The 25,357-nt window shown below is 40.8% G+C and overlaps 1 protein-coding gene across 5 annotated transcripts in view; it reads left to right on the top strand.

Annotated features, from left to right (window-relative positions):
* Positions 1-23,421, top strand: part of BTBD7 (BTB domain containing 7) — an 88,673-nt gene extending 65,252 nt beyond the window's left edge. For 3 of the 5 annotated variants that reach the window (XM_058740122.1, XM_058740121.1, XM_058740124.1), the window contains 6 exons: positions 4,199-4,359; positions 7,851-7,994; positions 10,105-10,294; positions 13,778-13,956; positions 15,465-15,911; positions 18,117-23,421. In XM_058740122.1, the coding sequence (XP_058596105.1) occupies positions 4,199-4,359; positions 7,851-7,994; positions 10,105-10,294; positions 13,778-13,956; positions 15,465-15,911; positions 18,117-18,932 (1,937 nt within the window). In that variant the 3' untranslated portion in view covers positions 18,933-23,421. Of the gene's footprint in view, positions 1-4,198; positions 4,360-7,850; positions 7,995-10,104; positions 10,295-10,843; positions 11,298-13,777; positions 13,957-15,464; positions 15,912-18,116 lie in introns of those variants that run through there. The other 2 variants (XM_058740125.1, XM_058740126.1) reach the window with 2 other exon arrangements.
* Positions 23,422-25,357: the final 1,936 nt, after the last annotated feature.

Here is a 25,357-nt window from a genome sequence, read left to right as displayed (position 1 = left end):
AAAAATAAATAAACATTAAAAAATTTAGAAAGAAAGAAAGAAAGAAAGAAAGAAAGAAAGAAAGAAAGAAAGAAACCAGAAAATTTCATTTTACAACTTTAAAGCATACTTTTAATGTTACCTCTGTATGTGCTTAATAATACATGGAGTATTATATACCAATTTATAGAAGTATTAGAATGAAATTTTTATTTAATGATTAAAATATTAACAAAGCATATTGTTGGTGGAAATGTTCGGGAATTAGATAGCGGTGGTGTGTGTGTAACATTGTCTATACTGGGGACGCCTGGGTGGCTCAGTTAGTTAAGCCTCTGACTCATGATTTCAACTCAGGTCATGATCTCAACGGTTCATGAGTTGGAGCCCCACATCAGGCTCTGTGCTAACAACGCAGAATCTGCTTGGGATTCTCTCTCTCTCTCTCTCTCTCCCTCTCTCTCTCTCCCTCTCCCTCTCTCCCTCTCCCTCTCTCTCTCCCTCTCCCTCTCTCTCCCTCTCTCTCCCTCTCTCCCTCTCTCTCCCTCTCCCTCCCTCTCCCTCCCTCTCCCTTCTTCTCCCTCCCTCTCCCTCTCTCTCCCTCTCTCCCTCTCTCCCTCTCTCTCCCTCTCCCTCTCTCCCTCTCTCCCCCTCTCCCTCTCTCCCCCTCCCTTCCCACCCCCTCCCTGCTCATGTGCATGCTCTCTCTCAAAATAAATAAACATACATTTATTTATTTATTTATTTATTTTTTTAATGTTTATTTTTGAGAGGGAGAGAGACAAAGTGCAAGCAGAGGAGAAGCAGAGAGACAGGGAGACATAGAATCCGAAGCAGGCTCCAGACTCTGAGCTGTCAACACAGAGCCCAACGTAGGGCTCGAACTCACAAGCTGTGAGATCATGACTAAGCTGAAGTTGGATGCTTAACTGACTAAGCCACCCAGGTGCCCCTAAATAAACATACATTTAAAAAAATTTCTTGTTGTTTTTTTAGAAAAACTTTGTATATACTAAAAGCCACTGAATTATACACTTTACATGGTTAAATGGTGGGGCACCTACATGGCTCAGTTAAGTGTCCGACTCTTGGTTTAGGCTCAAGTCATGATCTCATGGCTTCATGGGTTCAAGCCCCTGCATCAGCGCAGAGCCTGCTTGGGATTCTCTCTTTCTCTGTCTCTGTCTCTGTCTCTGTCCCTCCCTCCCTCCCCTCTCTCTCCTCTCTCTCTGCCCCTGCCCCCACCACTCATGCTGTGTCTTTCTCAAAATAATCTTTTAATCTCAAATAATAATCTCAAAAAAAAAAAAAAAAGGTTAAAATGGTTAGTTTTATGTTATGTGAATTTTACCTCAACAAAAAAAGATAGGACTACCTCCCAAAAAAGCCTAATGTGTTGTTTTTAAATTTTGTAGAAGGTAAAGGAAAAATAATGCTTTTGAATGGTTTCCATCTAGGGATACTGCAGAAGAGATGGAAACATCATACGCATGCTCCTTCCCTCAAAGAGTGGTGTGTTCCTCTATATAGCAAACCCAAATCAAAACATTTTTTTCAAAACATTTTAATTTAGAAAAATACAGATTTCCCTTTCCTGTCATTTTTTGATGGCTGTATCTAATTAGATATACTTTACATATCATGAAGTTCACTTATTTAAAGTGTTCAAGTCATGATTTTTAGTGCACTTACAGAGTTGTTCTGTCACGTTTTAAGGCAAGCTAAGCCTGCCTTTCACAACCTCTTATTTTTCCTAATTTATTTTTCTGTGGCCTGCTTGAGCTATTAGCAATTCTCAGATGTGATTGTTTTTAAGTTTTTATCTGTTTTGGGAGAGAATCCCACGCTGAGAAGGGAGAGAGAGAATCTCTGCACTGACAGTGCAGAGCCCAATGTAAGACTTGAACCCATGAACCATGAGATCATGACCTGAGCCGAAGTCACGTGCCTAATCGACTGAGCCGCCCAGGTGCCCCATCAGATGTGAATGGTTTTTAATATTAAAGCCACTACTATTAATGTGGGACTTTTTGAAATGCCAGTATACCATCTGTCCTTCTTATTTGCAGGTTCTATATTTGCAAATTCACCTATCTGCTAAAATTTATTTACAGCCTCAAAATCAGTACCTACAGCACTTTCACGGTCATTTGCAGACATGCTCAGAGTGACAAAAATTTTGAGTTCTCTGTTGCACATGTTCCCAGCTTAAGGTGGAACTGAATGACACTGTGCCTTCTTATTTAAGTTCTCACACTGCAAACAAGGTCCTTTTCACAGTCTGTTAAGGGCCATGTTTTTCGTATTTTATGGGGGTGTGATCTCACTGATCACAATGGGTTCCAAGTGTAACTTTTAGTGCTGGGTAGTGTCCCTAAGCACAGGAAGGCTGTGATGTGCCTTACAGAGAAACTATGAGTTAAACAAGCTTCGTTCAGGTATGAGTGACAGTGCTCTCAGCTATGATTCAGTGTTAATAAATCAGCAATATATATTAATAAGGTGTCTTTAAACAGAAACATACATTTAAAAAAAGGTTATGTCTTGATCGGTTGACAAAATTGTTGGGACCAGAGGCTCACAGGAACCTAACCATGTGTTTTCCCTTAGGAGCAGTGGTTCAATATTTACAAAGTGTTTACAATGACTCTATAGAATATGACTACTCCAAATAATAAGAATAGATTGTCTATAATTCTTCATAATCATTGTAGGCCATGGGTTTGTTCACTGATGCAAGGTTGGTAATGATGAAATGTCATATTTATTTTGGGCAGATAATGAGCATCCTTGATAAAATTTCCCTTAATTTTTTTTTTAATTTTTTTTTTTTTTTTTTTTTGAGAGAGAGAGAGCACGTGAGCAGGGGAGGGGCAGAGAGGGAAGGAGATACAGAATCCAAAGCAGGCTCCAGGCTCTAAGCTGTCAGCACAGAGCCCAACATGGGGCTTGAACTTGTGAACCATGAGATCATGACCTGGGCTGAGGTCAGACACTCAACCAACTGAGCCAGCCAGGTACCCCGATAAAATTTCCCTTAAAATAGTAGTTTTCAGACCAGGTTAGAACAGAAGACTCTTTCACAGGGATGAGAATGAGAAGGAACCTAAGCAAACCAGGCTGCACCTTTTAGTCACCTTTATATATAACGGTTCTGCCCTTAGCTGTGATGTATTTGGGAGTCTTCTCTAAGATTTCACAACTTTAAGGGGAAATTTTTTTTTGAAAAGCAATGCTTTGTGTAAGTATGAAGCCAAATCATAGCAAGGCAAGGAAAAAAAAAACCTTTTTTCCACATGCTCGCAACAGTTTTATTGAATGATGCCAGAAAAAGCTTAGCTTTTCAAAAATAATTATTTCTTTATCTCTCTATCCATCTGCCTATCACATGATTTAAAGGAAATGCCTGTTTGCCTATAGAGTATTTGCAAAAAAGGCAGCATTTATATTTGTGAATGATAAAGATCTTGTTTTTTAAGAAAAATACAGTCCCTAGATTATAGACATGATTACATATTCCCAAAATTTAAGTAATTTTTCTTTTTACCTCAGTATCATGAGGTTATATGTACTCCAGATCTTCCCCTTTCACTGATACCTAATGAAGAAAAAACCTTGACTCTCTGCTCTGGACGGTGGAAATATATTGCATGTCAGAGATCAAAGGGTCACTTTTTGCAGTTAACATTCCCATAGTAAGAAACTTAGGAGACTATCATAGAAATCAGAGTTAAATACAGTGTACATTAGGTTTTGCTGCTTTAGATACCAGGTAATTAATATCTTGTTAAGTTGCTGGTAAACATATGGTAGCCTAATGAGTACACTGATAACCTACAGTGACCAGAAATACCACTTGCCCTGTAGTGCCCTTAATTGTACTAAAAACTGGTCACAGCAATGAGAAAGCTTAAAAAAAAGCCCTTGGTCAAACTAGATTTTAATAGATTGTCCTCTTTTCTCCTTTGAATTAGTATATGGAAAATAATTCTTTATTCCGTAGTGCAAAACAATCAAAAAAAGTTATCCTAAAAGTTGACATCATGCTTTTGCCTTGCCGAAGAACATCTCTGTTAAAGGTATTAAGACAAAAAAAAAAATTTATAATCCTTTTTAAAGCAGATGCACCTAAGTATAAAGAGTGTTACTGAAAGCATACTAGAGAGAAAAGTTTGAAAATTTGGATTTGGTTGGAGACTTCTCACTTTCTGTCTCATAGAGCCAAACTTACTGAGTGGCACTGCCCACAGTGTGAACAGAAGAGGCGTAAAAAGACGAGACCTGGACATCGAAGAGCTTAGAGAGATCCTTTCTTCTCTCTTACCTTTTGTGCGAATTGAACACATCTTACCTATAAACAGTGAAGTCCTCAGTGATGCAGTAAGTGTCTTTCTTCATTCATCCCTTTCATGAAAATAAAATGTACCAAAATGTGCAGGCTTATCTTTTTTTTTAATCATCATACATAATTTCTACTAATAAGAGTACCGTGAAACTGTGAAGTCCACGAGGACAGAGACAGACGTGTTTTGCACCATGTCATGTCCCCAGTGTTGGCCACTGGCACAGCTAAAGGTTGGGTGAATGAGAGTTAAGTGGGGATAGCAGTCTCACTTTTTCAAGAGGATAGTCTCCAGGGGAGGTTACTTCAGCCATTTATCAGCGTAGATCAAGTAGATCCTTATTCACAAAGGAAAGGGTAGAAATTACCTTTGGAGACTTTTCAAACACAGCAATATATCAGGGAGCAGGAAGGAAGGAGATTGGTTTAGTGTGAAAAGGATGATAGAATCTTCTGATTGTACTTTAAAGATTAATGGAGCTGATCATGTTACTTTCATAATTTTTTCAAAGTGAATTTTTTAAACCAGTAATTGCTTGAATTAATGGATGTGAAAAATAAATATTATAAATATTGTATACAAATTGGCTTATAACGTTAGTGCATTGTTTATAGACATAGTTTTTTCAACTGCTCAGAAACATAAAAGTCATCTGGAAAAAACCCGATGAGAATTTTTTTCCATTATATACAAATGTTTTATTTTTTTAATTTTTTTTCTTTCCAAGTCTTTATTTAAATTCCAGTTAGTTAACATACAGTGTAATGTTGGTTTCAGGTATAGAATTTAGTGATTCATCACTTACTACCAACACCCAGTGCTCCTCACAATCAGTGCCTTCCTTAATTCCCATCACCTATTTCACCCCCACTCACATCCCCTCCAGTAACCGTCCGTTTGTTCTCTGTAGTTAAGTCTGTTTCTTGGTTTTCCTCCCTTTTTCCCCCCCTGCTGTTTGTTTGTTTGGTACGAATTTTTTTTAAAGCTCTCTCAAAAGAACATAATGAAGAAAGGATAACTCTTCCAGAATTTAAAATACATTATAAAACTCAAGGGGCGCCTGGCTGGCTCAGTTGGTAGAGCATGCGACTCTTGATCTCAGGGTCCTGAGTTAAAGCCCCATATTGGGCCTAGAGCTTACTTTAAAACAAAATAAAACAAAACAAAACAATTTAGATATTTAATCTGTGATGATAGAAAAACAGACGAGACAAAATAGCTGGGAAAAAGATCCTAATTAATACATAAGAGCGTACATAATACATAGTGTACATAATACATAGGTGCGCCTAGGTGGCTCAGTTGGTTAAGTGTCAAACTCTTGATTTCGACTCAGGTCATGATCTCACGGTTTCGTGAATTTGAGCCCTGTGTTTGGCTCTGCGCTAACAGAGCGGAGCCTCTTTGGGATTCCCTCTCTCCCTCTCTCCCTCCCTCCCTCCCTCCCTCCCCCCCTCTCCTGCTCATTTTCTCTCTCTTTCAAAATAAATAAATTTTAAGAGAGAATTAAACATATAATAATCTATCAGAAATCAGTGAATCATTGCTAGACTAGCTGATGAGCTAGGGGAAATTTGTTTAAAGTTAAACCCTCATTTCACTTGCACACAAAATTAATCCCTGTTAGATTGAAGAATTAAATATTAAATCAAAATATGGAAAAACTAGAAGGAAATGATTAAATATTTATGGTATTTCTGATTAGAAAAAATGGTCAGTCTCACTAGTAATCACACACACCAAAGAAAGCAAAATAAAGCCATAAGTTACCATTTTTTTCACCTATTAACTCAATAATTTTTGAAATAATATTACCATCCCGTAGGGGAAGCATAGCTGGTACATTAGTAGCATTGTCCTTAAATATTTGGAAATAGCTTAAATGTCTAATAACAGAAAAAAATAAAAGTAAACTATAGTATGACTACTCAAAAGAGTATTTTGCTGCCCTGAACAATAGTCATAAAGACTAATACAGCAACATGAAAAATGTTAATGGAATATAATTTTAGAAGTATACAAAATAATGCATTTTTATGTATTCTAGAATTCGATTCTGTAAACACCCATTTAAAAAATACTGGCAGGAAATATATCAGCATTATTATGGTTGAAATAGGGTTACGAGTTTTTGCCTGTTTCCTAAATACTATCTAATGCTATATTTTATTAGTTAAAAATAATTTTAACTAATGCAGCAATTAGACATTTATTATATTTAATAAGATTAATATTGGAGAAACGATGTTTGGTTTTGTTTAAAACCTAGGACACAAACCAAATTGAACTCTGAATTTGGTTTAGAAAAATACTTTAGAACTTTGGTTTAGTGGAGTTAGAAAATACCTATCTGTGGGACGCCTGGGTGGCTCAGTCAGTTAAGTGTCTGACTTCAGCTCAGGTCATGATCTTGTGGTTCATGAGTTCAAGCCCCGCATCGGGCTCTGTCCTGACAGTTCAGAGCCTTGGAGCCTGCTTCGGATTCTGTGTCTCCCTCTCTCTGCCCCTCTCCCCACTCGCACTCTTCTCTCTCTCCCTCAAAATAAATAAACATTAAAAAAAAATTTTAGAAAATACCTATCCCTGTTCTTAATTCCATGCTTCATGCCTAAGTCCCCAGTGAAAGTTTGCTAGTCATGCTGTTAAAACCTTAAAACACTCTTAGTGTGTGTGGAGTGCTTTTACCTCATGACCGCCTCACAACCACCTTAGGAGCTGTAGGTACTTGATTTATTTTCTCCCAGCATAGACACGGAAACAACAGGGCCACCACATATAGATGTGCAGTGTTCCATCTCCAGGGCCATCTAGAAGCCCTTAAAGTGAAGCTCAGATAAAAGGACATGTCTGCGGGGGCACCTGGGTGGCTCAGTCAGTTGAGCATCCGACTTCGGCTCAGGTTCCTGAGTTCAAGCCCCACGTGGGGCTTACTGCTATCAGTGCTGTCAGTGGTGTTAGCCGGCTTCAGATCCTCTGTCCCCCTCTCTCTGCCCCTCCCCTGCTTGTGCTCTCTCAAAAATAAAACATTCAAAAAACAAAAAGGGACATGTCTGTGGTCATGCAGCTGTTAAATGGGGAGTTAGGGTTTCGTTTCAAGTCTTCCTTCCCCTAGAGCTCCCGCCCCTAACCACCATGCAGACTGCCTGTCTCCTTGTACTGTAGATCTAGGCCCAAGATGTTCCTTTGTCTTTTGGGGGGAGGGGGGAGGATGGAATCCATGTCTAGATGAGTAAGGAAAAAAATAGAATTTGGTTTTCATTAAAAGTTCTGAAAACTGGTCCAGCTCATTATATTTGTAATTATTATAGCTCTTCTTTTAAAAACATCTTTCCTCTGTATAGAGAAAAGTGGTAAATTGTAGTACCTTTTTATTGCTGAATTTTTGAAATATTGTTAAACATTAGGAGTATTTTGAAATTTAACATCTATTCCTAAATTTTTATGATTTATAGGTATAATTATTTATCTTAGTAATATTCTAGTTCACTCAAATCTTTAGTTCATCTAAAAAAATTTTTTTTTTCCAAGATGAAAAGAGGCTTGATTAGTACTCCTCCATCAGATATGCTTCCTACAACAGAGGGTGGAAAGTCAAATGCCTGGTTACGGCAAAAAAATGCTGGAATATATGTTCGTCCTCGACTATTCTCTCCATATGTGGAGGAAGCAAAGGTAATGAAAATCATTTTAAGTTATTAGAGTGCCTTTTATGAACTATAATTTGTGCTTATAAGCACAAAGATATTCATTGTGGCATTGTAAAAAATATTTAGAGATAGCCTAAATATTTGATAATAGGGAAAGTGAAAGTAAACTCTAGTTTACTCACCAGAATAGTTTTCTGAAATGTTTAATTATCAAGCATGTCTTTATAACTTAGTTTATATTAAATTGCATTTTACATTTTTCTTATCTTAGTTGTGTTGCAAATTGTTAATTTGGAAAAAAAATTAATTTTACGGAGATGATTGTCAGTATTTTGTGATCTTCAAGATGGGAATAATGTTCTGAAAAGATTGCACACATTTTGTCTTTCTTAAACTAAAGAAATGACACAATTTCTTGCAAAATGCTTCTGTAATGGCTTTTGGAAATTATATTTTAGTTTCAGAATATGTACATAAAACTAAGACAGTTTCAGGCTTTCTAAGTAAATTATGTATTATAATATGAAGAACTCCAAGAAAATACGGTAATGTGAAAATGGAATACTGTGATTTTTATTAGCTGTATTTAGCCATGAGAACTTTGAGACAGCCTTTTGAGGAACTGGCACTCTTTGATAGTCAGAAATCACCATTAAGCTTTCTGAAACAAATTAACAGGGAAAGCATTGTTTGGGTATAGAATTAAGTTATCTTAAATTTTTTCTTTTTTTGATTGTCGGAGTTCCTAACTTAAGATATGTGAAAGGATTGTGAGAAGTTAATTTTATTGACTAGATCAATAATCTATCTCTTACTGAGTAGTTGACACTTAAATAGTCTAAAATCGGGAAAAAAGCATAATGGTTGGGTCTCGTCTTTCAGAAATAAGTTCAGTCCTTAACAGCACACAAGTATCACAGCCTTTACCAGGGTTGCAGCTGATGATAAAAGGTCTGTAATAAACTACCTCGCACTCGGCTCTGTCTCAGAATGGGGCAGCAGGGAGCTGATCAGATAGTCCTCCTGGGACTTCCCTGTTCCCAGATGGCTGTACCCACACTTCATAGATAATTGCCCTCAGTAAATGTGGAAAAGGTTTATACATTACTTCATTTTGGACATTCTGCAGTTGAAATTCATCTGAAACTAACTTAACAATTGGGTTTATATATAGATCTGTTGAATTTAAAGTTGATCTTCAGTATTTTATATTTTGAACATTTCTTGTTGGATCTGATATTTAGCCCATGTATACCTTGTTTTCTTTATAGTAACTTTAGATATAAATTACTTCTGATTGATTTTATACCTTCCTTCAAATTTCAAATACTTCAATTAAAAGCAAATTTTTCAGAAGGTGATTATTTCAAAGATGCTGCAGAAATATTTTTTAAAAATTAAAGAGGTTGGGAAGCCTAGGTGGCTCAGTTGGTTAAATGTCCAACTCTCGGTTTCCGCTCAGGTCATGATCTCACGGTTGTGAGTTCAAGCCCCGCATTGGATTCTGTGCTGACAGTGTGGAGCCTGCTTGGGATTCTCTCTCTCTCCCTCTCTCTCTGTCCTCCCCACTCGTTCTATCTCTCAAATAAACTTCAAAAAAAAATTTTTTGGGGGGCGCCTGGGTGGCACAGTCGGTTAAGCGTCCGACTTCAGCCAGGTCACGATCTCGCGGTCCGTGAGTTCGAGCCCCGCGTCGGGCTCTGGGCTGATGGCTCGGAGCCTGGAGCCTGTTTCCGATTCTGTGTCTCCCTCTCTCTCTGCCCCTCCCCCGTTCATGCTCTGTCTAAAAAAAAATTTTTTTAAGAGCTTTTAAAAAAAAATGAAAGAGGTAAAGGGGCTCCTGGGTGGCTTAGTCAGTTAAGTGTCTGATTCTCAATCTCAGCTCAGGTCTTGATCTCAGGGTCGTGAGTTCAAGCCCCGTGTTGGGCTCCACACTGGATGTGACGCCTACCTAAAACAAACAAACAACAAAATTAAAGAGATAGGAGTTCTTTCTCCTTTCATTATTTTAAAGCTTCATACACTGGAAACAATAAATTACTTCCCATTTTATATGCTGAAGGTAATAATCTTTCTCCGGATGTGATTTACAGAGATGGTTGACTGATACTCTTCATATTGAATTGTTCTTTCAGTCAGTGCTGGACGAGATGATGGTGGAACAAACAGATCTTGTGCGTTTGCGAATGGTTAGGATGTCCAATGTGCCAGACACGCTTTACATGGTTAGTACCGCCGTGCCACAGTGCTGTCACATGATGAGCCACCAGCAGATCAGCAGTCACCAGTCAAGCCCTCCTTCAGTCGTAGCCAATGAAATTCCAGGTGAGGCAGTAGCCTTCTGTCAGGCATTTATATTTAAATGAATAATCTGATCATTTTTGTAGCCTTTTTTATATGTGCTCATTCTCTCAGCTTTCCAAAATTCATTACTCATTGTTTTCATAATAAGCTTGGTTTTTTGTTTCATATTTTATTTTCCAGTAACAGGTGTATACAGGTTTTCCGGTTAGCACAGAGTTTCTCAACCTCAGCTGTCTTGACATACGCTTTGTTGAGGGGGCTGTCCTGTGCACTGTGGGGTGTTCAGCAGCATCCCTGATCTGCACTCACTAAATGCCACTAGCATGCACACACACACACACACACACACACCCCTTTGTGACAACCCTTTGAAAACATTTTTATGTTTCTAGACATTGCTAAATGTGCCCTGTGGGGCAAAATCGCTTCCTGTTGAGAACCACTAGTTCAAAGGAATTCAGATTTTTCATCACCATAGAGCATTTCTCACAGAAGACTCTTTGAGTTATAAACTTGTATCTTTTGAGTCTAGACATGTCCCCTGAAATGTTATCACTGTTGGTTTCCTAGAGATCCATCCAGCTTCCCAGGATCTGCTCTGTGAATTCTGTTGGTAGTGCAGGCTTATGTGATGACTTTGAGGAAATCGACCATAGATTGAGCTATAACTGTTATATCCAAAATTTTCTGAGCATCAGGTGATGTTGACTTTAACCAAAGGGCTCTAGTGTCCATCTTTAAGGTAAGAAAATGCACAGTGATTTGGGGGGTCAGAGATTTACAGCTCTTGCCAGTTACTACTGCAAAATTGAAACACATTGCAAACTGTATAGCGCTATTAGAAATAGCCCCATTCAGATGCCTGGGCATCTGACTTTGGCTCAGGTCATGATCTCACGGTTTGTGTGTTTGAGTCCCACATCCAGTTCTGTGCTGATCGCTTGGAGCCTGGAGCCTGCTTCGGATTCTGTGTCTCTCTCTGTCTCTCTGCTCCTCCCCTGCTCACTCTCTGTCTCTCTCTCCTTCAAAAATAAATAAACATTTTAAAAAAATTTAAAAAAAAAAAAGGAAAAGAACTAGCCTCATTCATTTTCTGCTTATGAATATTGTTTCAATTAAGGATAAATTAAAAAAAAATAACTTTTAATTGAGCACATTTTATTCTGGGACTAATGTCTGATCAGTTGTTGGCCTTATCATATTTGGCCACTAGTGACAAAATACTGACTGTCATTTATTTAAAGTATACATTAGACAACAGTATGAAGAGAAATGTTTCTGTAGCTAATTTATGCAGATATTGAAGCTACAGTAATTAGCTGGTTTTTATCAGCTCAAATTAATACAATTAAATAGCATAATTTAATCTTAGAACTGAATCTAAAAAGCCCAAAGACATTCACAATTAAGTACATTCAGAAGAGTAGGACTTGTTGCCTTTCTTGTCTTGCTTTAACAAGACCTGGCCCTGTTCTGGTGTTATCTGATACTTCCCTCTTCCTTGCCCACCACACTCTAAGGAAGGCCATGTAGCTTATTGGAAAGACTCATGGGCTCATATCCTGGCTCTGCCACTTTTATGTGACTTTGGGTAAGGTTACTTACTTAGCATTAATTTCTTCATCTGAAAAATGGATATAATGTCTCCTTTCTAGTGTCGTTAATGAAGATTCAAGGAAGTCCCATGAGTAAGATGCTTAGGAGTGTGCCTGGAACAAAGTAAGCACTCAGTAAATGGTCGCTCCCTTTCCCCGGAAATAAAAACCAGTGGCTACTCTAGTCAGTTTGTCTCTTAGATATAGAAGACTCCATCCTCGACTCCCCACCCTCTGCTATAGCCTTAGTCTAGGTTCCCAATTGGTGTTCCTGCCTCTAACCTTACTCCCATTCTGGCCTTTACACCAGGACTCGGCAAACATTTTCTGGAAAGGCCATTTGGTAGATACTTTAAGTTTTGTGGGCCATGCAGTCTCCATCACAACTACTCAACTCTGTTGTCAAAAGCAACCACAGGGGCGCCTGGGTGGCGCAGTCGGTTAAGCGTCCGACTTCAGCCAGGTCACGATCTCGCGGTCCGTGAGTTCGAGCCCCGCGTCGGGCTCTGGGCCGATGGCTCGGAGCCTGGAGCCTGTTTCCGATTCTGTGTCTCCCTCTCTCTCTGCCCCTCCCCCGTTCATGCTCTGTCTCTCTCTGTCCCAAAAATAAATAAAAAACGTTGAAAAAAAAAAAATTTAAAAAAAAAAAAAAAAAACAACCACAGACAATACGTAAACAAATAGGTGTAGCTGTGTGCCAGTACAACTTTATCGACAAAACAGGCAGCAGGCTTGATTCAGCCTACAGGCCGCAGTCTGCCAACCCCTGCTTTACACTGTTCTCAGAGCACGCTTTCTGTCACTGCCCTGATCCTGTCCTTCCTTCCCCTGCACAAGGGAGTACCTGTTGTTCACAACATATAATTTAAATTCCTTACCGTAATATGCAGGCTCATCCGTGATCTGTTCCTACCCATCTTTCTCGCCTTCTCTCTTTTTGTTAAATTTTTTTTTTTCAACGTTTTTTATTTATTTTTGGACAGAGAGAGACAGAGCATGAACGGGGGAGGGGCAGAGAGAGAGGGAGACACAGAATCGGAAACAGGCTCCAGGCTCCGAGCCATCAGCCCAGAGCCCGACGCGGGGCTCGAACTCACGGACCGCGAGATCGTGACCTGGCTGAAGTCGGACGCTTAACCGACTGCGCCACCCAGGTGCCCCTCGCCTTCTCTCTTAACACTACTCCTGCTTCTACCTATGAACCCTGAGTTCGCTAACGCTGCCAGCTGCTTGTGCCATACTGTCACCTGCGTGTTTGACACATGCCTTGTCCTTCTGCTCGAGACACATACCTTCACTCTACTTTCTTTACCTGCCTGGTTTTTCTCTCATTCTTCAGGACTCCACTCAGGATTCCCCTCCTCCAGGAAACCTCTCTTGCCTGCCTCCATCTGAGGTGGGCCCTTCCTCCACGTCCTGTCAGCATCCTTCACATGTCTGCCTTTGTGACCACTTAGGGCCTGTGCTCTGCTGCTTTACTCAGTTTACTTCACTAAAACTAGAGCTCTTCGAGGACAGGGATCATATCTTTGATTCTGAGCACCCCAGTACCCAAGCCCAATACCTAGCACATAACCAGGACTCAGAAACTTATTTGAATAAAAGAATGAATATATTTAAAAGATTTCTGAAATACCCTGAGATGTAGAAGAGAATATATGCAAGTAAAATTTTAGTTAGGTTGTGAACTAAGAAGACAGTTCAGTAACTGTTTCGTATTATCAGCAGCATTTTGAGCACAGTGAGATTTTATTAAAACTTTAAAAAATAATTAGAAGCACATAAATTAGTATTTTCCAGGAAATTAAAATTCTAATGCAGAACAACACAGGCCTTCTTGCTTGTGCTCAGTGGGGGACCTTTGATGCAGCTCAGGTATTTTGCCTACAGAGTGTTTTTCTTTTTTCAGTTCCTCGTCTTCTCATTATGAAAGACATGGTTAGACGTCTGCAGGAACTACGGCACACTGAGCAGGTGCAGAGAGCCTATGCACTCAACTGTGGGGAAGGCGCCACGGTCAGCTATGAAATTCAAATTCGAGTGTTAAGAGAGTTCGGTCTTGCAGACGCGGCTGCAGAGCTCTTGCAGGTGGGGATGGCATTCGACTGTGTGAAATAGGGACCCTGTGCAGGTGGTATTTCAGACATTCCAGGAGCCCTCCCAGCACGCATCTGCTTCTTAGTGCATGCCCTTTCACTGCCTCATGGGTCTGGGATAGCCTGGAAGTCCCCCCTGGGTAGAGGCGGGGTGTGGAGTAGATGGAGCACATGGGCTCTGGTGGGAGAGCTGAAGTTGTAGTTTGGCTCTGCTGCTCACCAGTTAACTTGGGCCACTTAACCACTCCCAAGTATCAGTTTCCTTACCAATAAAGTGGATGTTGTGAAGACGAGAGGTGCTGTATGTAAGCAGCTATGTCTCTTAATAACTAATAGGCCTGCTAAAAGTTAATGGTGTGCATGCCCATCAAAGGTGAAAAAGGAAGCAGAAAATTCTGACCTTCCACTGCTCTCTGTCCCTCGTTGGGTCTCTAGATTTCGGGTTGTGGCCTACTACCAGACTTAACAGGTCTTCCAGATGCCCCTCTTATAAACCTCTCCCCTCCTCTTCCGTATAATAAGAAATTTTTTGCATGATGTTGCAAATCCTATAAGCACGAGAATCAAAAACTGAATGTGGGTTTTTTTTGGGTTTTTTTTTGTTTGGTAACCAGCATGGGGAAAAAAACTCCCTTGTGACCAAGTACAGGAGCAGGAGCAGGAGCAGTAGCATTGGTTTTGCAGTGAAGGAAGAATGTGTAAAGTAGTCTGCTCACAGCCACTAAATCAGAACCTAAAGTAGAATTTAATTTTGTCTGGTCAAGTGATTGAATTTTTTTTGCCACTGACTCTAGACTTGTTTAGCTGGAGTCTTCAAAGGGGAATGTGGTGTGATGTTCTTAGGCAAGGGAGCAGGCCACTTACAGGTTCTTGATTTTCTTTTTTTTGCTGTGGATTCCATCCATGAAATAGTCTTGTATACTATACATTTCTTTCCCCCTTGACATTCTAAACTGTATCTTAATTTGGTATCTTAAATTGCATTAAAGTTTTACAGATTAAGTATTCTTACATAATGTTTATCAAAATGCTCATAAAACTGAGTTATATGTAATAGGTAAGGATTAGTATTTTATAGTTTTTATTTCAGACAGAGTGCAGATGTTTTGTAAGAAAGTTCTAGGAGGATCTTTACTTGTATGCCTTTTTGTCCTTTGGTATTTAATTTTATTTTCTCAGCAAAGACTCATTTGAATTAGGTTTTATTTCCTGCTTTTGCATTATCACATAATCTTGCAGGAGATTACCAACCTGGTTGCTGGAATATTTAGTTAAGCTCTTCTCCTTGATAGCTGTATCTTAGGCTATAGAGACTCCACTCTATCCTTTTGTGCTATTATTAAGGTAAATTTTTCTTGGGCTTCTGGCCTAGAGAAATAATGTTGTGCCTTTTACTCTTGCTGAATGTGGTTTTCTTAGGATCTCACTTAATGCTCTCAGCCTGTAAATTTCTATCTAGAAAATTTGCTGATAAATGTCTTGTTTGTTTAAATCTTTCAGAATCCTCACAAGTTCTTTCCGGATGAACGTTTTGGGGATGAAAGTCCGCTCTTGACAATGAGACAGTCTGGGAGATGTCGAGTTAACAGTACCCCCACTGCAGAAACCATGTTTACAGATCTGGACTCTTTTGTGGCCTTCCATCCACCCTTGCCCCCACCGCCACCTCCGTACCACCCCCCAGCGACCCCAATCCATAACCAACTCAAAGCAGGCTGGAAACAAAGACCTCCCAGCCAGCATCCTTCGCGTTCATTCTCTTATCCCTGTAATCATTCACTGTTTCACTCCAGAACGGCCCCTAAAGCCGGCCCCCCTCCCGTCTACTTGCCAGGTGTTAAAGCAGCAGCACCTGATTGCACCAACACCACAGGACTGGGGAGACAGACTGTGGCCACCGCCGCCACCGCCACCACCTCAGCAGCAGTAACTTCTGAGAAACAAGTGGTAAGTTAACATCTCACTAATTTAGGGCAAATAAAATGTTCATGGAATATGAGAGGCGGTTTCCCTGACTCCAAGAGCCCTAGTGGGACTCAGCAGTGCCCAGAAGTATTGCCACCAAGCCGAAAGCGTGGACTCCAGGACTATGGAGAGAGGGAGGTAAGGCCAAGTGAGAAGACAGGAAGAGAGACAGGGTGTGTGGGGAGGGTGGTTGGCACCTTCCTTGTCTTTGTGTTCATTGTAGGTACTTAGAAGGGATGATGTTACTGGGCAGTGCCACTGGATGCTCTCGGTTTCACGATGCTCCATTCAAACACACGTCTAGAATCTGCCCTAGCTTCTCTTCTATAGAATCTGCTCTTCTACCAAATGTTTTGATGGGGTAGGAAAGGAAAGTTATTTATAGCTAAGTGTACTGTCAGGAGCAATGTGGCAGAAGATTCCCCATTCAGAAAGTAGATGGATGATCGGTCCTCATGCCTGCGTCGGCCTCTGGCAAGCTCTTCCGTCAGGAGGCTCATTTGACTAGGAACCACAGTAGCTAGCGTTAATAGCTAGTAAATTAAGTGAGGACCTTGCTCAGTTTTGCACTGAATGAAAGGTTCAATTTCTGTTTATATAATACCTTTGAAAAAAAATAGTGATTTTTAAGTCCTTCTGCTCAGTCACACATTATCAGTGGCCTTCAATAGAAAAACAAAAGAGGGGTGCCTGAGTAGCTCAGTCGGTTGGGTGTCCGACTTTGGCTCAGGTCATGACCTCATGGTTTGTGAGTTCGAGCCCTGCGTCAGGCTCTGTGCTGACAGCTGAGAGCCTGAAGCCTGCTTTGGATTCTGTGTCTCCCTCTCTCTCTGCCCCTCCCCCACATGCACTCTGTCTCTGTGTCTCTCAAAAATGAACAAACGTTAAAGAAAAAAATTAAAAAAAAAAAAAGAAAAACAAAGGATACATATATTAATTCAGGGAATCGTTATTAAAATGTGGCTTTTGGAGGGGTGCCTGGGTGGCTCAGTCGGTTGAGCGTCCGACTTCGGCTCAGGTCATGATCTTGAAGTTCATGGGTTCGAGCCCCGCATCAGGCTCTGTGCTGATAGCTCAGAGCCTGGAACCTGCTTCCGATTCTGTGTCTCCCTCTCTCTGCCCCTTCCCTGCTCATGCTCTGTCTCTCTCTGTCTCTCAAAGATGAATAAACATTTAAAAAAATTTTTTTAATACAGCTTTTGGAATCTGTGGACTAGTGTACACCTTGGGTCAAATTATATTCTTTCCTCACTTTATACCCTGCTACCTACTCTCCCACCTGTCCTCCCAAGCCCCTAAAAAAAGAAGAAGCAACAGAGGTCGATAGTATTTGATAAGGCAAGTTCCCATCCTGTTGGCCCGGCCCTTGGTTTTACAATTACAAAGTTCTATTTTTTTTCAATTTTATTTTATTTTTAAGTTTCTTTTCAGAGAGGACAGACGTGCACACGATCAAGGAAGGGGCAGAGAAAGTGAGGGAGAGAGAATCCTAAGCAGACTCTGCGCTGTGATCACAGAGCCTGACTTGGGGCTTGATCCCACGAACCGCAAGATCATGGTTTGAGCCAAGATCAAGAGTCAGACCCTTAACTGACTGAGCCACCCTAGTCCCCTTACTTTTTATTTTAGATAAAATTCCTTTTACAGGTAATTTATTTGTATGTTTGTCGCAGTCTCTTTTTTTAAGCTTTCGTTTTTAAGTAGTCTCTACACCCAATGTGGGGCTCAGACTCACAACCCCAAGATCAAGAGTCACATGCTCCACCAACCCAGCCAGGTACCCCCATTACAGTCTTGATTACGATAATGAGAAATAGGAAACAACCTTCATATCAGCAGTGGGAGAATGGTTAAGTAAGCCATGGCTCATCAGTACAGTGGAATAATAATCTCAAAATTTAGCCACAGATTTATATATGCACTACATTTTGTGAAGATTAATATATGTGCAGAGAAAAAAAAAGTGAGAAATACCTTAAATCGTTAATGATGATTATCTCAGGGAAGGTTAATGTTTTTGTTTTTGGGTTTTTTTGGCTTCTATGGTTTTCTATATTTTTATCATTCTTAAAACTAAGCCTGTATTACTTTTATAATGAGGAAGCAAAATCAGTGAACATCAGTTTTACAAAGAGGGTGTCATGGGCCTTTTTCTTTTAACCTCTCTTCCTTTATCTCTGTTTGCAGTGTACCCAACCTGTGCTAAATGATCTAATGCCGGACATTGCCATGGGTGTGTCCACACTGTCACTCAAGGACAGGAGGCTTCCAGAACTGGCTGTTGACACAGAATTAAGCCAATCAGTTTCTGAAGTAGGACCAGGGCCTCCCCAGCATCTGTCGTGTATTCCACAGAGGCACACACACACGTCTCGAAAGAAACACACGCTAGAGCAAAAAGCAGATGCTCGAGAAAATCAGCAGGAATATCCGGATTTCTATGACTTCTCAAATGCTGCTTGCAGACCTTCTACGCCTGCTCCTGGCAGACGCACCCCCTCCCCTTCGCAAGGTGGATATTTTGGTCCCGATTTGTATAGCCACAATAAGGCATCACCAAGTGGCTTAAAGTCAGCCTACCTACCTAGCCAGACCTCTCCTAAAAAGCAGGAAGAAGCTAGGAGAGAATATCCACTTTCCCCTGACGGGCATCTACACAGACAAAAGAATGAGCCAATACACCTTGATGTCGTTGAGCAACCTCCCCAGCAGTCAGACTTTCCTTTGGCAGCCCCAGAAAATGTTGGCAATGGTCCAGCCCACGTCAGGGGACGAACAGCAGTGGAAACTGACTTGACTTTTGGGCTGACTCCCAACAGACCCTCACATTCTGCATGCAGCTCTGAAGCTCCGGAAGAGAGACCCAGTAGGAGACTGGCCGACAGCGAGTCCCTGGGCCATGGAGCTCAGCGAAATTCCGATTTAGAAAGGGAAGATTCAATAAGCAGGGGAAGGAGGTCACCAAGCAAGCCAGACTTCCTCTATAAAAAGTCTGCCCTCTGAGAGCAACCTCCAAGTCGTCTGTGCCTGAGATGTGAAACATCCCATTTTATGATGTAACCCAACAACTTAGAGACCAGTTTATTGATGCCAGCGAACTCAGTTTCACATTAGTTTATTCTCGTTTTTGTATATACATGTTTATTAGACATGGCATGCTAAGAGGGTTATTTTGAATGCTGCATCTGTCTATTTTGTGTTTGAACAGTTATGTGGGGAAGCATTTTTAAGAGCAAGCAAGCTGGCACTTTTTTTTCTCTTTACAAATGATGGGATTTTTTTTGCACTTGTACATTTATTTTATCTGTGTTGATTTTATATCAGTATGTTACACTTTATTGCCACATTTAAAGGAACTGTATTTTCATACTTTTTTGCATTTTACCTTTCATCTACCAGTTTCCACGTGCATTGGATTGCACACTAAGATGTATTTTCTTATGAAATAGTTCTGTGTTTATTTTTTAATTATAGAAATTCCAAAGAACAGCACATCAAAATGCTCCTCTCTTTTCAGTAATCGTTTTAGTTCAGAAATCTTCCTGCTCAGTCTCCATAAACCTAGTATCATTCTTTCTTACTTACTAAGTCTTTGGGAGCTGGTCTTCATTCCTCCAGCGGGAGTCCAATCAGGATCCTGAAGTTTTCTGGTTCCATAAAGAACAGAAAGGAGCAAAGCCTTTTGTGCCCAGGCTTAAAGCTCTTGCTTTGTTCCCAGTGTGGACGCTGTCAGAATTCCTGCGAATGCTGGTAGTGTGGATCAGCGTATCACTAGATGAGGTTCTAAAGACATCAGATTTTCTGGAATCCTAAGGCAGTGGAAATAACGAAGTGACTTAAAGCTTGCACTACGGGATTTCTGGTTCTGAGCTTCGACTCTCCAGCTGAGGACTGCTTGCTGCCTTCAGTTGTCTTGCTCTCTGTGGGAAAAAAAAAACAAAAGGGCTTCAGTCTTATGGGTGTCATTTGGTGTTTGTAAGCCTATGTTTTCTTTTAAATGTTTTTCAAAGTGTGTCTGAATTTTGGTGTCCTAAAAAAGTTGTTGTAGAACGCATAATGCTTTGTCACCAAAAAAAGAAAAAGAAACCTTTTTTTTTTTTTCTTTTCCCAGTGAAACACTACATGTCCTACTTGAACTCCATTGGGGGGCGCTGGTTTGGGATTTTACTGAACCACTGAGCACATGGGATCTTTTAAGATCCTCTCCCTTGGAAGGGCAATGTGTGAGCTAAGGACTGTTTTTTTTTTTCTTACTCTCCAGTGTAAATATATTAGTATTTGAGTTTTTAAATCGCTTTAACATTATTTGAGCATTCACTTTGTATTTTTACAAACACATACACACAGCCGTAGCACTTAGAAGAAAAGAGACTTGCTGAACATCCCCTCATATGAAGGATGTCTGGGAGCCTCTTTTCTGAGTATGTATATATATATAAAACTATGAATCACTCACACTCACTCTAAAACTATGCAGGGCTAGGGAGCCTTTACAAGCTACCATATAAATGAATTACATGCACTTTTAAGTAAATAGGTTTCTATTGGGTGTCAACAACTCTGATTTCTCCCGAAGCTGTAGTTTCTCTTACAGTCTTTCCTACTTCACCCTGTGGATATACACTCAGGAATAATCTGACATTTTAAAAAATCCTAACAGTCGGTAGTCTCAAAGATGAGGAACTCGTCAGTCTATCCGCATACGGCGAACCGTTGCCCCGCGTTGTGCTGCCCACCGAGTTGGCTGCTGCTGGCGTGCTCATCGATGCCGGCGGTGGTGCGCACTGAGCTCCATGCCTCCTGGAGCGAACACTCAGCCCCTGGGAGGTTGGCTAGCTTCGCCTTTGAGGCTCCTTTTTTTTTTAGAGCTAGAAAAACATAGGACTCTGTTCTCATTTTGAGGAGGTTTGACTCTTTATAATAGATGATGGTGTCTTTTGAAGCCGATCTCATTCTGTCTCCGGAAACAAAACTGTTAATTCCATCATATTCCTTAACGTGTATTTATATACATGTCTTGACATGAATTACTTTGATGTAGTTTTAGATTTCTATTCTGAATTCAGACCGTACCACGCTAGTACCGCAAATAAGAGTGAGTAGAGCTAATCTGGGTGGGAAAAAGCTTTCTCATCTCTGACCTGTATTTTTCAAAATGTTAGATAAGAGCTATTTGACGTCACACGTTCATTTTTCTGAAAATGTATCAAATATTCTTTCATATTCCCCAAACATAAAAACAAGTGGCCACTGTTCCTACTTTAATTTATGAAGTTTGCTTTTACTAATTTAATAGCTGCTCTGACTAAACTGTGTGTAGAGAGGAACTGACTCTAACCCATGGGATTGTGGACTGGTGAGACTTTGCAGAAGGTAAGCAGATGTGGCTTGTGTGTGTTCGGGTGGGCGACAGTGGACTTCTGATGTACCTTGTGAGGCGTGGTGGCCGGGGTAGGTGAACAGCTGTGTGCCTCTGGCTTTGGAATCCACCTCTTCAATCCTTTGTAATGCGAACCTGGCACTAAAATCTTCTAATGCTGTTGTACTAAGATAAATGTGAAGCCTGAGTAAGATGGCTCTTAGAGAAAAAAAGCGTATGTAGAATATAAAATTTGGGACCTGGCGTGTCACTCAGTTTAGAAATTTCATGAGAACGAAATCTCAGAAAGAATACCAGATCTCCTCTTGAGACCGTGGACAATCAGGCCATCAGACAATCACCTCCCTCGGTGCCCACTGTGTGACAGTTTAGAGAACTACCGTTTAGCCCCTGGAGCAGAAAGAGAAGATCCATGTTTCTTCAAGATGCTGTTGGTCTTTTTCTTATATTTTTGTCTTAGTTTTGTGATTTTGATGGATAATTTAACTACAAAGTCACCTGTGACTCGAAAAGAAATAGCATGAAAGGCAAAAACGATCACTGAAAAGCAGCCATTTGAGTTTTCCACATATCACGGCCTTTGTCCCATCCCCCTTAGCCTTCTCCAGGCATACATCCTAGACCTAAGCTCTCCTGGCATTTCCAGAACCAGTTGGATCTTCAGGATTTTTAACAAGTTCTTTGTATTTGAGTCTTTTTGTCGAACTGTCTGTGAAACTTTACCTATTCTTGGTTTTGCGTCCTCAACTCTTTATTACAAGATTGCCATCCTTTATTGGATTTTCTTTTGGTTGTTTGTTCACATTCTGGCATTGGACGGTCCTTGTCCATTTGAATGAGGGTGATGATGCAGAGTGTGAAGGGGGCAGTGTGGGGGCGGCAGGGGCTCCCAGCCGACCCCGCACCAGTCTCTGGAGGGGAAGGGTTAACATTTCTCAGTAACTACTCAGCAAAATAGGTATTTTCGTGATGTGTCATCCTCCTTTTAGGGGGAAACGTGTTTCATGAAACACTTCTAAGACACTTGTTTTGCAATTCTAAGGCATTCATGTTTTTAGCTTAGGAATGAACTCAAAGGGAATTGACTTTTTTTTTTTTTTAATTATTATTTGGTTGACTTTCAACTTTTCAGTTGAAAGTTACTATTACAGCAGCAGTGATGGGTGCTATTCCCGGTTCTGCAATGGTTTACTTTGTCTACTAAGTGGTTTACTTTCAAACCTCATTACACATAACCTTGCTAAAAGAGTTGCCGTCACACACTAAAAGGTATTTGACTATTTTCCATGGACACTGTCGTATGAACAATGTTTTATGAACTGTTAAGTTGTCTTTTTGTCCTGGAGATTGCAATAGCGGTTGCACAATTGTTTTATTGGCAAGTCTTTGGGTTTTTGTTTTTTTTTTTTCCTTCTAGAAAACCCTCAGACCATGTGTCAGCCTTCCACATTCTGAATATCATAACGCTGTGGCCGTTTCTAGAAAGATGACTTACAAGTGTGTGTCTTGAAAACAGCCTCTCGTGTTGGTGTGTTTACGTGGGTTCTAAGAGACGAGGTAAGCTCTGGAAGCTTCTTTGTGTACTACACGTGACCGTGTATCCGGGTTCCATGGGCAGGTGGTGTGGGATCCTGCTCTTAGATGGGGTGGCTCAAAGATACAGATTCCTGAATTCCACTTGCCGTTTGTGTACCACATCTATACTTCAGAGAGGTGGCATCTTCTACAACACTGCATTTCCTGTGGTTGTGCTGTTACTGCTATGAAGTCAAGTGCCTTCAATGCTAAAGGCTCAGAAATTTTTCTTAAACGGATTTCATGTCCTATGCAAGTGTTTTCTACAACCTGCATAACCAGTACTTTGTAAAACTTGTTTACGCTTCAATTGTACATAGTGTTTTTTAAAGAAATATATAGTATTTTTATTTAGGTACCTCCAAACTTGAATTCGTCTGTGTGAAGCATTGTAAAACGATACATTTCTCTTTTGAGTATCATTACGGTTGTACAAAGGTTTCCACCGGTTCTATTTTTCTACTGTTACTAATAAGCATGTAGCACTGACTTTATCCTACATATAGTTGGCATTTCAAATAAACGGCTTGTATAGAACCTGCTGACTTGGATAGTCTGTTTCAGCCCTGTAGCATGCAATCCTCAACTTAGGGGTGGGGTGATGGTACCACCCCAAGGGTAGAATTGGGAAGAAAGGTGAATGTCCCCTGTGTCTCCAGGGTTTCAGTCCATCAGGGGCTTTTAAAAATTATTACGGTTTTCTTGGAATACCACATTTTCATCTGAGTCAGATTCATTCTTTTACTTCACTGGGAAATTTCTGAGAGATTTCAGCTTACAAATTGTAGCAAAGTTACTTGCACAGGGGTCTCCAAAGGAAGTTCTGCATCCTGACCGCATGAACCCCCCCGCCCAGAGTGTGCCAACCACGGTGGTCAGTTACTGAGAGACCCAGATGTGTCCCAAGACTCATAGGTGTCCAAGCGTCTGCACTTTTTTCTCTTTCAAACTAGGGCTCCTTCATATTTTTCAATTTGAAAGGGTTATGGAGTCATGATCTTGATGATCTTGACTAGCTTTCTGAAAAATCATATGTGAAACAAAGTTTTCTAATTCGCATTTTCTCAATTGCTATAAAATCTATCATTTTTTATTTTAATCATTTTACTAATAAATTCATTCTAACCTTTCCACCTTCATGCCTTACTAAGGTGATTCTCCATCTTAGGTTTAACTGTGGACTTTCAAGATAAAATATAAGGTGGTTTTTTGTTTTGTTTTGTTTTTTTTGTATGTGAGCTTCTCAAAGATCTAAAAATGAAAAATTGAATAAGTCAACTTCATTCCTGTACTTGCAGATGGCCGTGGGACAGCGGGTTCAGGCAGCTCCCTAGCCACATCAGGCCTCACCTTTCCTTAGGGCACTGAGGAATAGTTCTTGGGTCCAGCCTCCACAGCAGACAGCCAACAGGACACCTATTCTCAGAAACTTTGGACTCTTGCTGGAAATGACTTTTGTCCCAGAAACAAAGCAGGACAGAGCAGTAAGAGGTTATCATGGCAGAGGGGAAGACTGGCTCGACATGGCCCAGGAATGAATAGGAGACGAAACATGCCAGATTCATGTTTTTTTTTTTTTCTTTATTTTTCTTTATTTTTTTTTTCTTTAATCAATGAATTAGGTACTTCCTTTAATACATGCTATCATTAGTGCTATTTTATTACAGATGAGAAAACCAAAGCACAGAGATATCAAGTAACTTGTCCAAGGTCACACACCTAGTAAGTTAGTAAAGGCCTCAGGCTCAAACCCAGACAGTGTGGCTCTGGAGCCCACGTTCTGAACCAGGAAGTGTGGTGGCCCGGGCAGGGAAGCATAATGTGCTGGGGGTGGAGGTAGGCATGAGCGAGGCGTGCATTTGTTCCACAAACATTTATTTGTTCAATAAGTAGGTGACTTCTAACTGCCAGACTGCTAAGTCCTGAGATGACAGTGATGAACAAGACACAGCCATGCCCATAACAATTTTTGGGTCTTGAGGAACAAAAGCCACTGCATTATTACAGAAGTTAAGGCTGGGGGTCTAACCAGTCCCGGGATTGGGAAGACTTAGTGTGGAAGGAAGTGAGTTGCAGAGTGCAATCAAGGGAAAGCCCGAACCACAGCGCAAGGAGGAGAGGGATTCGCGGGGAGGGTTTCCAGGGAGATGCAGAACCTGAGGCAGGAGGAGTCGGGTCGGCAGAAAGTTGGGAGTCTAATGTTGGTCGTCTGCACTTGGCCATTCTGTGCAAGCTTAGACGCTCAGAGGAAAGGGTCTAAGCTGGAGGTGCTAGGTGGGAGTTGTCTACATATGTGGGCACGTGGAAAGCCTTGGGAGTAGATTGGTGACTACGGGGGAAAGGTTTAAGATGAAAAGAGGGCCCGGGGTGCCGAAGCATCCGACTTCGGCTCAGGTCGTGATCTTGCGGTTTGTGAGTCCCAGCCCCACATTGGGCTCTGCTGACAGCTCAGAGCCTGGAGCCTGCTTCAGAT

The sequence above is a fragment of the Neofelis nebulosa genome, chromosome 7, assembly GCF_028018385.1.
Source record: "Neofelis nebulosa isolate mNeoNeb1 chromosome 7, mNeoNeb1.pri, whole genome shotgun sequence".
Classification (NCBI taxonomy): Eukaryota; Metazoa; Chordata; class Mammalia; order Carnivora; family Felidae; genus Neofelis; species Neofelis nebulosa.
Note: the sequence above shows the minus strand (reverse complement) of the source record. Positions and strands in the feature narration are given on the sequence as shown.